This window comes from Poromitra crassiceps, assembly GCF_964638095.1.
Source record: "Poromitra crassiceps genome assembly, chromosome: 7".
NCBI classification, from domain to species: domain Eukaryota; kingdom Metazoa; phylum Chordata; class Actinopteri; order Beryciformes; family Melamphaidae; genus Poromitra; species Poromitra crassiceps.
The window spans coordinates 1296512-1310881 of NC_139628.1; the positions used below are offsets into that span (position 1 = coordinate 1296512).

The window sequence follows — 14370 nt, forward strand, 5'->3', positions numbered from 1 at the left end:
GAGCGAGCCGATTCCTTTGTCCCACAGCAGCGAGATAAGGGGAACCAATCGGTGTGCCTAAACCACAGCAAAGACACGCCCTGCACCCCAAAACATATACAGGTTTGAAACCTGAAAACGTCAGTTCCTAAGCAGCCCAGCTGCAGACAGGTCCTCCTCTGAGAAGTTCTAAGTGACTTATCGTCGCAACAGGACGTACGTTTGTGTCCCGAGACAAACCGCCCTTCCCCCCTGCTCGGACCCGAGCCGCCCAGGCCGCAACCAGGCCGACGACCTCCACATCAGAGCCAAGCCAGCTCTGATATCCTGAAACCGACCCGCATCGCCTGAGCGCCCTCAACCCGAAGAAGCGAGCTGTGAGGTTCTCCCTTTCCTCCACTGAGACGACAGCAGATGCAAGAACTCAGCGTGGCCAGCTGAGATCGACTGCCTATTCTCAACCCCCCCGCTCCGGCCTCCACGGCTTCCTCTTCGGGACAAGCGGCCGCCCGCTCCACGAGCCCCTCTCCTCCCCGCTGGAGAAACCTTGCGAGTCCGACCGCAACAAACCACTGCATCTGCGTTTGCAGAGCTGAACGAACAAGCCAAGTAAGAGACTGAATTGATCACTCATGTCCGGGCTTAGAATTGTTAGAGTTAGATGATATATATATCTTTAGATGTACATGATTAACTGATATGATACTGTGAATGAATCTGTGACTGTTTATATCTGACTGTGACTGTGGGTTATACATGCATTACTGACTCCGAGTGTTTAGACGCTAGCCAGTTACTTCTTCACCGATCCACCGAGTGGATCTAGCATAGCCAACGAGCTGAGAGGAACTTGTTTCGCCAATTCAAAGTCGATTAACTAATCGTGGCGGAGTAAGAGCCTCACGGCCCTGTTTTTCATCTAGACGGTTATTTCTCACTCACGGGCACGTGCGCAAGCGCGTGAACGGACCCTTCCTTGCTAAATACTCACGCACATAGCTATTAGTCGGCTAACCGCCATTTTGTGCCGAGAACGCATTCCCTTAGTCTCCATCTTGGGCCGATCGCCATTTTGGCCCGAAAGCACACACCCGTATCCTCCATTTTGTGCCTAGTCGGTCCTTCCGGGTCGGCCATTTTGAGAACAGACCCCTCACGCACACACACACACACCCCCACACACACACACTCTGCCTCCCTCTAGTGTTCATCCGGTGTTTTACACTTTTGATGCAGATAAATACCCCTCCCTCACATTCACCGACCATGCATTGAAATGTTTAGATGGTAACTCAGTTACAACGTGAATCCACTGACTGTATTGCCAATCCCTCTCTTTTATTTTATATATATATTAAATATTGTCAACTTTTATTAGAATTCAACTGTTTCAGAGTGATTTTGTGGAATTGTGGTAAACTGTTGTCTAAGATATAAGAACTCTCTCCTTTCAGATTAGACTAAGGTGATTCAGATTAGGTCCGGTGATTAAGCCGGTGGTGCCCCTAGGTTAATCCTTACCAAGGATTACATATTTGATTTTAATAACTTTATGAAATATTAATAATTTTCGGATTATTAATATTTTATCTTACCTAACTAAATTCACCCAAATAACGAGCACAACAAGTGCAAAGGTTGCTGTAGTTAGTAAAGTGCTAGAGTTGCTGTAGCTAGTGTTACTAGCACTACAGTCGCCCCCCTTCTCACATGGAGAAGATTCACTTCTATTTGCTATGGCTGATTTATCCTTTGAGGTGTTGGTTTGCTTGTGTGTAATGAAAACGGCGCCTTTTTGTTCATACAGGGCTGCAGACTTAAAATGTTCAGTCAAATGAGTTCAGTCTGGTCCATACAGAAGAGGCGGCAGCGGCCTGCCACACAATTTGTTGATAATCTATACTAGTTTACGTCTTGTTTTGCTTTATGTTGTCACTTTTGTTCTGTCCCACTTATGGGATTATGTGAATGCGGGAGGACTACTCTGGATTCCTGACGCAAACAGCCGAGTGGAGCTGGCCAGTGTTGTGACCAGCCAGGATCGCTCCGGAAGGCCATGTCAGCTAATGTCTGAGTGAGTAGCCTACCTGCATGTCAATGGATAAATCAGCTTTCCAATCTTTCAGTCATTCCTTCATGTTACAATTATCGGCATAGTAGTGGAAACCCCCTAGACAACGAACGATGCCAAATTAAATGAATGAAATTAGATGCACTGATGCTGACCTGTAACATTATGTTGGCCCGTCGGTATTGAGGTAATGAACGCCGCGGCGGCTAGGTTGTAACAGGCCTCAGGTCCGAGATATGAGGTGTGGCCTAATGCAAATTGTAACACTAGTAAAGTGTAGTAGTGCAATTCATTTAAAAACCAGACCACCTCTGGGTAGAAACTGTTTACAAGTCAAACCTTATGCTTATACCACTCTGTCTGGGCAGCCCTCATCCCAGCGGTAGGGTCTACCTGATGGTAGCTGGGTGATAAGGTCATTGCCTGGGTCGCTGGGGTCCCGGACTATTTTCTGGGCCCTGTCCGGCACCTTTTAACATAGATATCTGTCAGAGTTGGCAAGTCTTCTTCAATAATTGTCTGTGCTCTTCTTACAACCTCGTCAATTAACATACGGTCCTCCACAGAGCAGCTTCCATACCAAACATTTATACATCCTGTGAGGAGGCTTTCAACAGTGGATCTGTAGAAATAAATGTGTGTCTTGGTGGTTACACCAGCCTTCCTTAAACTAAGAAAGCTGCTGTTGTGCCTTTTTGACAACAGTTGGGACCATTCGTTTTTTACGGAAGGGGTCACTGGAGAAAAATAGGAGAGGGTGATGCTTTTTAAAATGTAGTCTCAGCCGCCGATACTTCTGGCAGCGGCGCTGTGGAGCAGCCGAAACCCAAAATGACACAGCCGAAGGAGGCTGTGTCTGAGCTAAAAACGTTGGCACTTCCATGTGAATAATGGCTCGGTATTGGAAACTACGGAAGATTTTGGAGTACATTGGCACCGTAGCATTGGATAACAACATGTCATATACATGTTATGAAAGGCATCTGTAGCCTGGGCCAAGTTAGAGAAAGCGTGTGTTGTAAATCAGAATCAATGGGACTATCTAGTGGAGAAAACAAAACACATAAAAAATCTGAGCAGGAGAGGTTGTTTTGTTGTGGATTTGCAGTGCATGGAGAGCTGCACTGGCTGCCTTGACCGAAATAGAGGAGAGTATTACTTCTGTGTGAAGAAGAAATGGAAAATTGTATTTTACTGCGCTATGTCAATTTGGCCATACTGGCGATAATTGTACTAATTTTGAGCTTAATATGCATCATCATTTCATATTTTATTTCATGGCCAGATGTGGCCTTTCTTATCTCATAGTGCAAGTCAAGCTGTTTATGTGCTTTGCCTAATTTTGTCCCATGCGTGACCATCTGAGGTCTCTGGATATTTGTGTCCCTAAAAATTTGAAGTGGACTACTATTTATACATACACACCATTGCTCTTACTGGGAGTGTGCACTTTCTCATTTGTGTGGAAATCAACAATGATTTCCTTTGTCTTGGTGACATTAAGATGCAGATTTTTGTCGGTACCCCACTCTATCAATTTCCTAACCTCCTGTCTATAGGTGGATTCATCATTATTCTGGTAGCCTAGTTTGAGTGTATAGTCTCACTAAGTCTGAGTTTACGCATTACTAAAATTGTAACAGTTGCACTAACTGAAATAGTTCCAACGTAGGCATAAGTTACAACTTAAATCTTACACCTAGCCCTTTGTAGGTGTAAAATCCGCTGTGAAATAGCGGTAATTGGCACAGTTTGCATAGCATTTGGCAACTTGGCATGGCACATTCTTTTGAAAGGTGGGATAACTTGGAGGATGAGGATGTTTGGAGATTAATGTTAGCAATTTTTGCCTTCTAGCCATTTAACCTACGCTACTGCTTATCAAAGCACATGAGAGACTTGTTTTTGCACACACTTATTGAGGATATCAGGGTGTAGAGTACAAAATGTTACATTACTGTAAAAACATCAATAAATACAGTGATCAACACCACAAGCAGCCTAGTCTACTTTATTTTCTGAGAGTATCGTAACGTGGTAAAACAATGCAATGATGATGAAAAGTGGTCACCAGAGATGTAACAGTCTATGAACGTAACGGATAGCAACAGAATAGCTCTGTGGTGCAGTTAAACAAAGATACAACTCTAGTGTCAAACTAACTTTTCAAGTTAGTGTAGACTTTACACCCTAAGAGAGAATATACCTTCAGCTGGTGAGAGAAGAAACTAACTCAAAAGAGTATCATGACTTCTTTCTTCTGTTCAGTAGAATCAAACAATAAACTCATCTGATTTCAAGTCTTACCTTTGCTCAGTAGAGAGATGTTCATCTTTGAACTCATTAACATCCATAGACTGGTCACTCTTCATGGACAGACAGCTGGGTACAGGGGAGTCTGCTCTCTGCTGGATCCTGATAAGGATTGATAAAACAGGGGTGGTGGCAGTAAACATGTTAGAGAAGCAGAGTTTTGACCAGCTGTTCAGCATTGGGTTGCACCCAGGGGTGTAGTCTACCTTTTTTCAGAGGGTATACTGACTCTGACTCCCCCCCCCCCCCCCCCCACGCTCGGCGTAGACTGAAAACCATTTGAAACTTTCAGTAGCCTATGTTGGAGTCCAGGTATGTTTTGTACAATGACGTCTCTCAGTGTGTTGCTGTTAACTGCCCATTTCGTTGTTTTCTTTTTGTTGATCTCGTCTTTTTTCTCTTCGACTTGATTTGTATCAGTGATAGAGGCAGTGCGCGCTCTCCCAGAGCGCCTGGCTGCTGCTTGCTGCAAGTTGTAAACAGAGGGTTTGACAGTTGACAGCTGAGAGCCCGGCTTCTGTCAGCTGACCAGAACGAAAATCAGATTTCTAAATAGCCGTTATTTTAATAAACTGAGCACACAGGGGTAATCTAAATAGTTACTTTGACCGACTACATTTTTTTCTAAACTTATAAAAAATGTTGTGACTTAGGCCATTATTTTAAGAGGGTGACATACAACTGCTCTTTCCATTCCATAGACTGGGCAGGTAGAGGGCTTTTAGGACCATTGAGATGGACGTTACAAAAGTGGTTTGAGTGAAACACACTGTATCTCAGTATTGGTTAGGGATGGGCATTTCTTGCAAAAACACTAGTAGAAATTTGCCGGGCCAAATCGACTTTTCGTCGAAATTCGGACACCCTTAAAAAAAAGGAAAAAGAAAAAAGAAAAAAAAGCGAGTCAAACTTAAGTCTAAGTATAGCTGAATCGCTTGGTTTGACCAAGTAAAACATTTTTATACGCATTTTAAGCAAGATCTATAGACCAAATCAGCGGGGATGTTTACATTTACTTCCGGTTACCCCTGGGGTCCACACATCATAATGGCGGTGAACGGCACAAACTGACATGTTGAAGACAAAAACAGACAAAGAAGACAAAAATGGTTTGTTCGTGTTGTGTTGTTGTTTAATATCATTCATAACAACACTTTCACTAACGTTAGTGGAGACCAGACTAGCTAATTTACCTGTTGGACCAGACCAGACCAGAGTAGACTTGAAGCTAAATTAAATTAACGTGGCGTAGTAGCTCTGTCTGTAACGTTAGCTATAGCTACGTTAACGAGTCTGCAAAAAAACAGCAAGTTTGACAGTTGTAATAATAATAATAGGGCCTCAGGCTGCAGAGCAGGGTGGATGGAGTGGGCCTCAGCCCCAGGCCACAGCTAGCAGAGCAGGATGGTGGAAGCCCCAGGCGACAGCTAGCAGAGCAGGATGGTGGAAGCCCCAGGCGACAGCTAGCAGAGCAGGATGGTGAAAGCCCAGGCCACAGCTAGCAGAGCAGGATGGTGGAAGCCCCAGGCGACAGCTAGCAGAGCAGGATGGTGGAAGCCCCAGGCGACAGCTAGCAGAGCAGGATGGTGAAAGCCCAGGCCACAGCTAGCAGAGCAGGATGGTGAAAGCCCCAGGCAACAGCTAGCAGAGCAGGATGGTGGAAGCCCCAGGCGACAGCTAGCAGAGCAGGATGGTGGAAGCCCCAGGCCAACAGCTAGCAGAGCTGGATGGTGGAAGCCCCAGGCCACAGCTAGCAAAGCTGGATGGTGGAAGCCCCAGGCCACAGCTAGCAGAGCTGGATGGTGGAAGCCCCAGGCCACAGCTAGCAAAGCTGGATGGTGGAAGCCCCAGGCCAACAGCTAGCAAAGCTGGATGGTGGGTGGTGGAGGCCCCAGGCCACAGCTAGCAGAGCTGGGTGGTGGATGGTGAAAAGCCCCAGGCCACAGCTAGCAGAGCTGGATAGTAGATGGTAGATGGTAAAAGCTCAGGCCCAGGCTGAAGCTAGCAGATGATGGTCTGCAGCCTACTACAGGTTTAGGCTGGATCCAGTGCAGCAGAAAGAGTAGGCCCGGGGTAGAGAGAATCTACCAAAATATCAAGGATTACAAAGACCATCCATAGCTTTTGGTTGTTTGTCAGTTGCTGTTGCAATAAAAGTCAGGTAGTGCAACAAGTTAAAACTTGCAAAAATTAAAAACATAGAATAATGGTTTAAAAAGGTTGGAGAGTCAGGAGCCCAGAACACATGCTGTCTCACTCTCACCTTCCCTCCCTCTGACAGATTAGTTGTAAACAAACTTTATTAGCTAGAAACAAGGCTATACGTCGGACAAGCATGTTTACCAACCGTTTGAACATTTAAATTGAAAGTAGTCGGCCGAAAACAATGAGAGGGTTTGACAGCATTTATTTGTCAACACGCAAATTTAAACCTGCCGCCTTCCCGAAGTGGTACGCGGAAGTAATGTTGTTTACATGGTGACGTCACGGTGATTTGGTCTATAGAAAATGAATGGCGGATGAAATCTCATGGACAGGGAGAGGGGGTGACTTTGGCACCCTATTGCAGCCAGACCTACATTAGCCGTTAGCAACGTTAGCATTAGCGTAGCGCCGAGATGGCCCAGCACCAGTTTATGTGGATACTTATCAATGAATCACAAAATGCAACTGAGTGCAGCAGTAACTGTGTTAGTGAATGGAACACGGAGGGAAAATACAGACAGGCGAAATGGCCGACACAACAACTCAGACACATGGTTACATGACCAATAGCATAACAGAAAGGCAATGGTTGCCATAACAACCAACAACAACATTCCTGGCGCAGGGAACAATAGACATAATGAGCTTTTCTTTTTTCTTCATGCAGTAACAAGCCTTGAAACATTTTCATTGTGGCAGAGTGTTGCTGTAGCCTAATATAGAGTTTAAGACCATTTCTACTACATTTTAACAGTGTTTCTAGAGCTACTGGGTGCTGCTCACTGGTGCTGCTACTGTCTGAGCTGTCTGCTGTCTGAGCGGCGTTATTACGAAACCCACCGTGGTTATGCCAAAACCACGCCCTGTGCCCGCCTACGCAGCAGTCAAGCGCCGGGATTGGCCAGGTGCCCATGCTCATGTTGGGCCCTCTAATACAGGGACACCATTCCTGTGAGAAGCAACAACACCAACAACTATACAGCGAGGCTGCAGCGAGGATATTGAAAGACAAAATCCTACATCGCACCAAAGCATACAATGTACCGCAGTTATTTCACTTTCTGACCACCCGCCTCAGTGCTATGAGGCCAGAATAACAGATGCTGCCCTTGGCCATTGGGAAGGCTAACCATTTACTTTTGGTTTTATTGATTATGATTCAACTTTGTATCTATGATTTTATATTATTGCATGTTTTTGTAGATTGTTGGGACTTCACTGGCCTGGAACAAACGGCTGGACTGGGGGGAATGAATAGCTGTGCCAAAAAAAGAAGAAGCTAGGCATATGTGCTGTAGCCTATTGTATTTTTAATTTTATATTTTTTATATTTTTCATTTGCAGGTTAAACTGTCAGCTGAGCTCTGTTATTGAAGCTTTGGCTAAAGGCCTGAATTTTACAATGATGTTTTGAAATAAATATGTTTAAAAATCGATTGTGTGTTAATTGTGTTACGTTTTCATTAGCATTACAGTTTTTCACAATTGTTAACACACATTTCTCAAAACAATAACGGCTTTCTCAAAACTGCACACACAAAACTGAAAACCTCACACACAAAATGCTAAACCTGACACTCCCTTTGCAAGATGACTCTTTGCCATCAAATCTCTTCACTGTTCACAAAATGGAACTCGTGTTTTCATTTGGTAGCTACACACAGCCATATTTTCAAATGACACACAATACACATTCATTGAGTACACACAACTAAGCATTTGCTGCACACTACTAAGCATTCAGCACACTGAAGTGCAAAATTGAAAACACAATCATATAAATGGAACACACCATGACTCTGGAGAATGAGCCATTTCTCCTTTTGTAAAATGTCTCAGTGTAGGCCTACTACTACTCATAGTCAAACATAAAACAGCACACACATATGCAGCAAAAAAAAGGTTTTACAGTATTTCGGTACACACAGAGAACAGTACAATACTGTAAACCGGCCTGCTCAAACCCCCCCCCGGCGTTCACCAAACAAAACAGAGGCTCAAGGCACTTTTATGCTGCAGTCCTGATTGCAAATTGCTCAACAGAGCTGAATGTTTAGAGATTTGAATATTTGTGTGTTGTAGGTTGATGCTTTGAGATTTGACTTGAGAAGTGTGTGCAACAACTGAACATTGTGTGTAGTGTTTTGACAACAAGGTGATGTGTAATTGACGCAGAGTGTAAAGAAGGAAAGTCAGAGTCTAATGCAGATAGGGAGTGTGAAGTAGTGCCAAATTGGGTCAAGCGATTGGTAGCCTACATGAAGTGAAGGTTGTGCAAATTGTGCCAAATTTTCGCTTTTTGTGTGTTAACAATTGTGAAAAACTTTAATATACAGTAATTTATTTTCAATGTCCGATATCAAGAGCAATTTGGTTAATAAAATCGCTGGGCTGGGCGCAGTGTTTGTGGTGTGGGAAATGTGTTGAAAGCTTGTATTATCAGAGGGACCTCATCAACCTCCTCACTTCACATACTCCTTCCACATCCAGGCACACTCACCACTCCTTTCTTCCTTCCCTCTGATCCCAGTGGGAAACAAGTTACACAATGCCATTTCCTTTCTGAACACTCTAATCTTCTTCAAAGCCATCTCTTGCTGCCGCTTAGATATACACTCAATTATAACCATTCCACCCCTTACTCTTACCAACCGCACCTCTCCAATTTTATCCTCAACATCCAACTCTATAGGAACATGTTCACCACTCAATCTCAACAAACACATGCAGAAGGGAAAGGCTGTTTGGAGACATATTGGGTGGAGGGGTGGAGGTAAAGAGCCTGTGGGGGACAGGGTGTCCTGTGTTAGGCCTGGCCACTTGTCTTTTCTCCTTATATATATATATATATATTGATACTGCATATCGTTCCGGTACTTTAACTATATATATATATATATATATATATACTGTAAAAATGGCTGGCAGCTAAATAAAAAATTGTTTTAGCCTTATTTAGCCTATTTTATGTTTAAGAGAAATAGCCATCCTGCAAGGAGATGTCCATTATTTCAAAATGCGTGATGTCTGCATCAAATAGCCTGACATTGCAGAAACCACAACTTGATTTAAAAATGAAAATTTGTTTGTTCTGATTTATTTTCACTTCTGTTGACATACAGTATATTCCTCTGAGAAAGGATTGTCGGCAAGCGGTCATACTCATCTCAACAAGCCATGCTTGGCAAGCAGATCTCATCCCTTTGATCTACTGGTTATATGTGGTTGGTTGACACAGCCGAATTTAATGGCCGCAATCCTGAAATTAGGCGATGCTACTATAAATAAATCCATTAAGAATTTAGGATAGCAGAGGAGTTACTGATGTGTTCATATTAGGCAGCATGGGTTTTGACTGAAGGTTTGCGCATTGCAAGTTGAGAGACATGCATTTGGAGTCCGCAGGCAGCTCCTGCATGCAAGCCAGCAAGCAACAGAATGTGATATAGCCTGCTTACCATTTAAAGTAGACTCCTTAAGGGACAAATCAACTGACCTCTGATAATCAGCAATATAGTAATTTATGCTGTATATATGGCCACGGGCACGGTGGATGGGCAATTGGGCACTATGAACACACCTGAATCCAAATGTCTTCATTGCACAATGCACAGCCCAACGTTTGCATTTGGGCTCATGCGGGTTGAATGACAGAAACATGGTTGACACAAAATCATCATAAATCTCGAGATTATGGCAATTTGAATTAATTAAATCCATCAAGAATTGAAGAGAGAGGAGTTTGAAACACGCAGATCTTTGCTGCCAATCTATAGGCTATGGCATGCGCCAGTCAGCAATAAATATATTTTTTTGGTTTATTTTCCAGTTTATTCTAATTTATTTCATCTGATAATATTAGGCCTAAAACTGTGGGAAATTAATTGTGTTTATAGGTGTTTCCCCACACCCTTATGCATGAGTCTAATTTATTAGGTAGTCTACTGTACTTTATTTTCAAAAAAAATAAATAGCCTAATGTTATTTAGCCTATGGCTATAGCCGTTTTCAGAGGAGCTGTGTGGACAAAGAGAAGGATTATAGAACATATTCTTCCTGTTTTCTCGAAAACGGCCTTCTTCACTAGGTCGTTTTCCAAAAAACAGGCAGAATATGTTAAAATTAGTCTATCTATACACTAATCCTTCTCTTTGTCCACACAGCTCCCCTGAAAACAGCTATAGCTTGGCCCTATATTGGCATATAATATTATAGGCAATTTTTTTATTATTGAAAAGTAAAGTAGACTAGTTATAGCCTACATTTTATTAACTATAATACATAATATAATAATAATAATATAATAATACAAATTAATAATAATAATAAATAAATTAGACTCACATGCATAAGGGCATGGGGAAACACCTAAACACAATTTCCTACAGTTTTAGGCCATACATATTATCAGATTAAATACATTAGATGCACTCTTTGAAAATAAACCACAAAAATAACCATATTTATTGCAGACTGGCGCATATATAGGCAGCGAAGATCCGCATGTTTCAAACTCCCCTCTCTTCAATTCTTGATGGATAATCTCGAGATTGATCATTCACAGATGATCTTGTGTCAACCAAATGCAAACTGCATTGTGCAATATGAAGACATTTGGATTCAGGTGTCCAAACGCCCATCCGTGTGCCCCGTGGCCATACAGCAAATTATTCTTATTGCCTTTATTAAGGAGAGGACATCAGTTGATTGCCACTTAAGGAGTCTACTTAAAGTATCATCAAGTGCTTTCATAGGCTATGGTTACTTACATTTTTCTAAAAAAATCATAAATAACGCGCTCAACTCCTTACTTATTATTTTATTATTAGGTTATGTAAACTGGGTGCTGAATCCCTAAAACAAGTATAATTCTAAAAAACGAAAAGAACAGCACTCCAAGTTTAAAGGTTTTATTAATATAGGACGTTTCGGGCAGCACCCCTTCTTCAGCTGTAATGGCAATTACAGCTTGCCATTACAGCTGAAGAAGGGCTGCTGCCCGAAACGTCCTATATTGTGTGGCAATAAAACCTTATGCAGCATGGATTTTGCGCATTGCAAGTTGGAGAGACACTTGGATATGGAGTCGGCAGGCAGCTCCACGCAGGTGCGCAGCAAGATGAGAGCCTGTATCTGCCTGTCACCAGCACAATTCTGATATAGCTAGGCCTATTGAAATGGCTAGAATAACATTTTCACACATCTCCATCTATTAAATAATCTATTTTTTGTGTGTGAAGTGTAGGCTTATGCGCGGATTGGCTGCACATGGACAGTGCGCCTCGGCTGCGCCTCGGACCGGTTCACGCCTCTGCGTTGTCCCTTAAAAAGTGATAATGGACACCTCGTCGGGCAGTGGCGTGCCGTCCATTAGGCGAACTAGGCAAATGCTAAGGGCGCTTGAGCCGCTAGGGGCGCCAGAGAGGGTAAAAAAAAAAAAAAAAAAAAAAAAATTTTTTTTTTTTTAGAAATACTTTTTCATGATAATAGGCCTACTATTATTTTACAATAGTAGACAAAAAATAAGCACAACAACATCTTAAGTCTTTAAATAATAGTGAAATCATTTTTCTAATTCTGGCTTTCTGGCTGCCTGGGCTGCAGCACTTTCACCATGGTCCCTAATCCATACCACCCCACCCCCTGCGCGGCTGCGCCCCCTTTTACCTGCTCGGAGCTTTTTCCCAGAGTGGGGGGGAGCAAGGGAGCTGGAAGGTGGGTGCTGAGGGTGCTGCAGCACCCCCTGGTGGCAAGAAATGGGATTTTCGAAATTGTTGGATTTGGCTGTCTTGTGTTTATACCACCAACAAAATGCATTAAAAAACAGTTTGTGCTTCCCAGCTCTGATCTTATATGCTCTCTCTTCAAAAGTGTTTGATTTTCATCATAATCTGGTTTTCCATAATAATAATAATAAGTTCAGTGTTTATGCCTGTGTTGCTTTCTGTTGTAGTGTAAAACGACTAAAGGGAGAGCAGGTGCTTATATGAAAGTGAGTGAGAAAAGGAGAAGATACTGAACAATGACATCACAACAGTATAATCCTAATGTTAATTTAAAATTAAATATTCTTCTAAATATGGATTAAAGTCCAAAAAACATCAAATTTTCTTCGGCGCTGCCCTTGCGGGCAGCACCGAGAGTCCCTTCCTTACAGCACCCCTTCCTAAAAGTACTTCCAGCGCCACTGGGGAAGGGCGATTCTGAGCCTGCACTGCAGTGGTGGAATTCGCTGCGATATCATTTTTATTATATTTTCTTTGGGGGAGGGGGGGCACCAGCACAAATCTTGCCTAGGGCACCAACTTGGTCAGGCACGCCACTGTCGTCGGGCATTAACCCTTACATATATATATACTGCAATGGGGAATTCCAAGCGTTTGTGTTTTCCCCATGTCCACACTGCAACTCTACAGCGGATTTTGGTGATAAAGACGGGTCAGTTTCATCAAATGGCTTGATGCTCAGAACAATAGCACTAATATGTCAATAGGTGCAAATGAAGTGCCGACCCATCGCAATACGCGTGATTTCTAACCCCACATAGGATAAGCAATAACCACGCCCTGTGGCGCCGGGATTGGCCAGGAGCATTGAAGCTTGGGACTAAAGCACCTGGGGTTTTTCATCTTTTAAAATAAAGATGTTTAAAAAACTATTGATTGTTACATTTTCAGTGCTGTACCTTTTCTCTGGGTAAGAATTGAGCTTGAAATTAACGATATGATACATTATATTATATGAGCTATGAACGTGAACACAACGGTAGGGTCAAGTACGTTGTCAAATACGACGAGGTAGGCGTATACCTATATGGCACAACTGCCACTGCGCGCGTGTGTGTGTGTGTGTGTGTGTGTGTGTGTGTGTGTGTGTGTGTGTGTGTGTGTGTGTGTGTGTGTGTGTGTGTGTGTGTGTGTGTGTGTGTGTGTGTGTGTGTGTGTGCGTGCTTACCTGTGGGTATTTTCTAGACTGTCTCACAAATGTTTTTGATTCATCCGAGGTTAACCGTTTTTGTTGGGAGTGTTTTTGTTTGCCCTGTAGCCTAATTGAAGCATGAAATAAAAAATGTTTCTGTCTGTCTGTCTGTCTGTCTGTCTGTCTGTCTGTCTGTCTGTCTGTCTGTCTGTCTGTGTGTCTGTCTGGGCTACTTACCGCGAGAGGAAGAGGAAGACGACACGGCACACGGAGCAGAGTGGTGCAGCTGTAAAAGTCAGCAGGGTGCCGTGCGGCCGGGTGTGTATTGCTGCTGTAGAAATCTGAAATCTCCCAGGTTATATAGAGAGCCAAAGTCACGCCCACGTTAGGCAAATAGTATTGCCAAGCCTCATGGATTGGCAAGGATACACTCCGGTAGGCTAATAGCCTCTCCGGATGGAAAAAATAATTCCCAGAGATTTTCCTATATGATTATAAGAATGCGTTTTGTTAGACCTATGTCGGGCGTGCCCGTGCTAGGAGAGAGAGAGAGAGAGAGAGAGAGAGAGAGAGAGAGAGAGAGAGAGAGAGAGAGAGAGAGAGAGAGAGAGAGAGAGAGAGAGAGAGAGAGAGAGAGAGAGAGAGAGAGAGAGAGAGAGAGAGAGAGAGAGAGAGAGAGAGAGAGAGAGAGAGAGAGAGAGAGAGAGAGAGAGAGAGAGAGAGAGAGAGTCTCCTTGCTGATGATTATGAACTCCCTTGGTTAGTCGCCAACTCGGAAGTGGGCGTGACGTGGTAGCAGAGAGACACGCCTCTGTGTCACATGCTTTACAATAAGAAGAGCGTTTTGCAGGAAGAAATGCTGCCTTCAGTCACATAGTATTTTC

General features: G+C 43.3%; 1 protein-coding gene across 4 annotated transcripts in view; it reads right to left on the reverse strand.

Moving 5' to 3' along the window:
• LOC310780156 (uncharacterized protein) overlaps nucleotides 1-13811 on the reverse strand; it is a 40942-nt gene extending 27131 nt beyond the window's left edge. For all 4 annotated transcript variants that reach the window (XM_083640718.1, XM_083640717.1, XM_083640719.1 and 1 more), the window contains exons 1-2: nucleotides 13724-13811; nucleotides 4358-4465 (exon numbers count right to left, since the gene is read on the reverse strand). In XM_083640718.1, the coding sequence (XP_083496844.1) occupies nucleotides 4358-4400 (43 nt within the window). In that variant the 5' untranslated portion in view covers nucleotides 4401-4465; nucleotides 13724-13811. The remainder of the gene's footprint in view (nucleotides 1-4357; nucleotides 4466-13723) is intronic.
• Nucleotides 13812-14370: the final 559 nt, after the last annotated feature.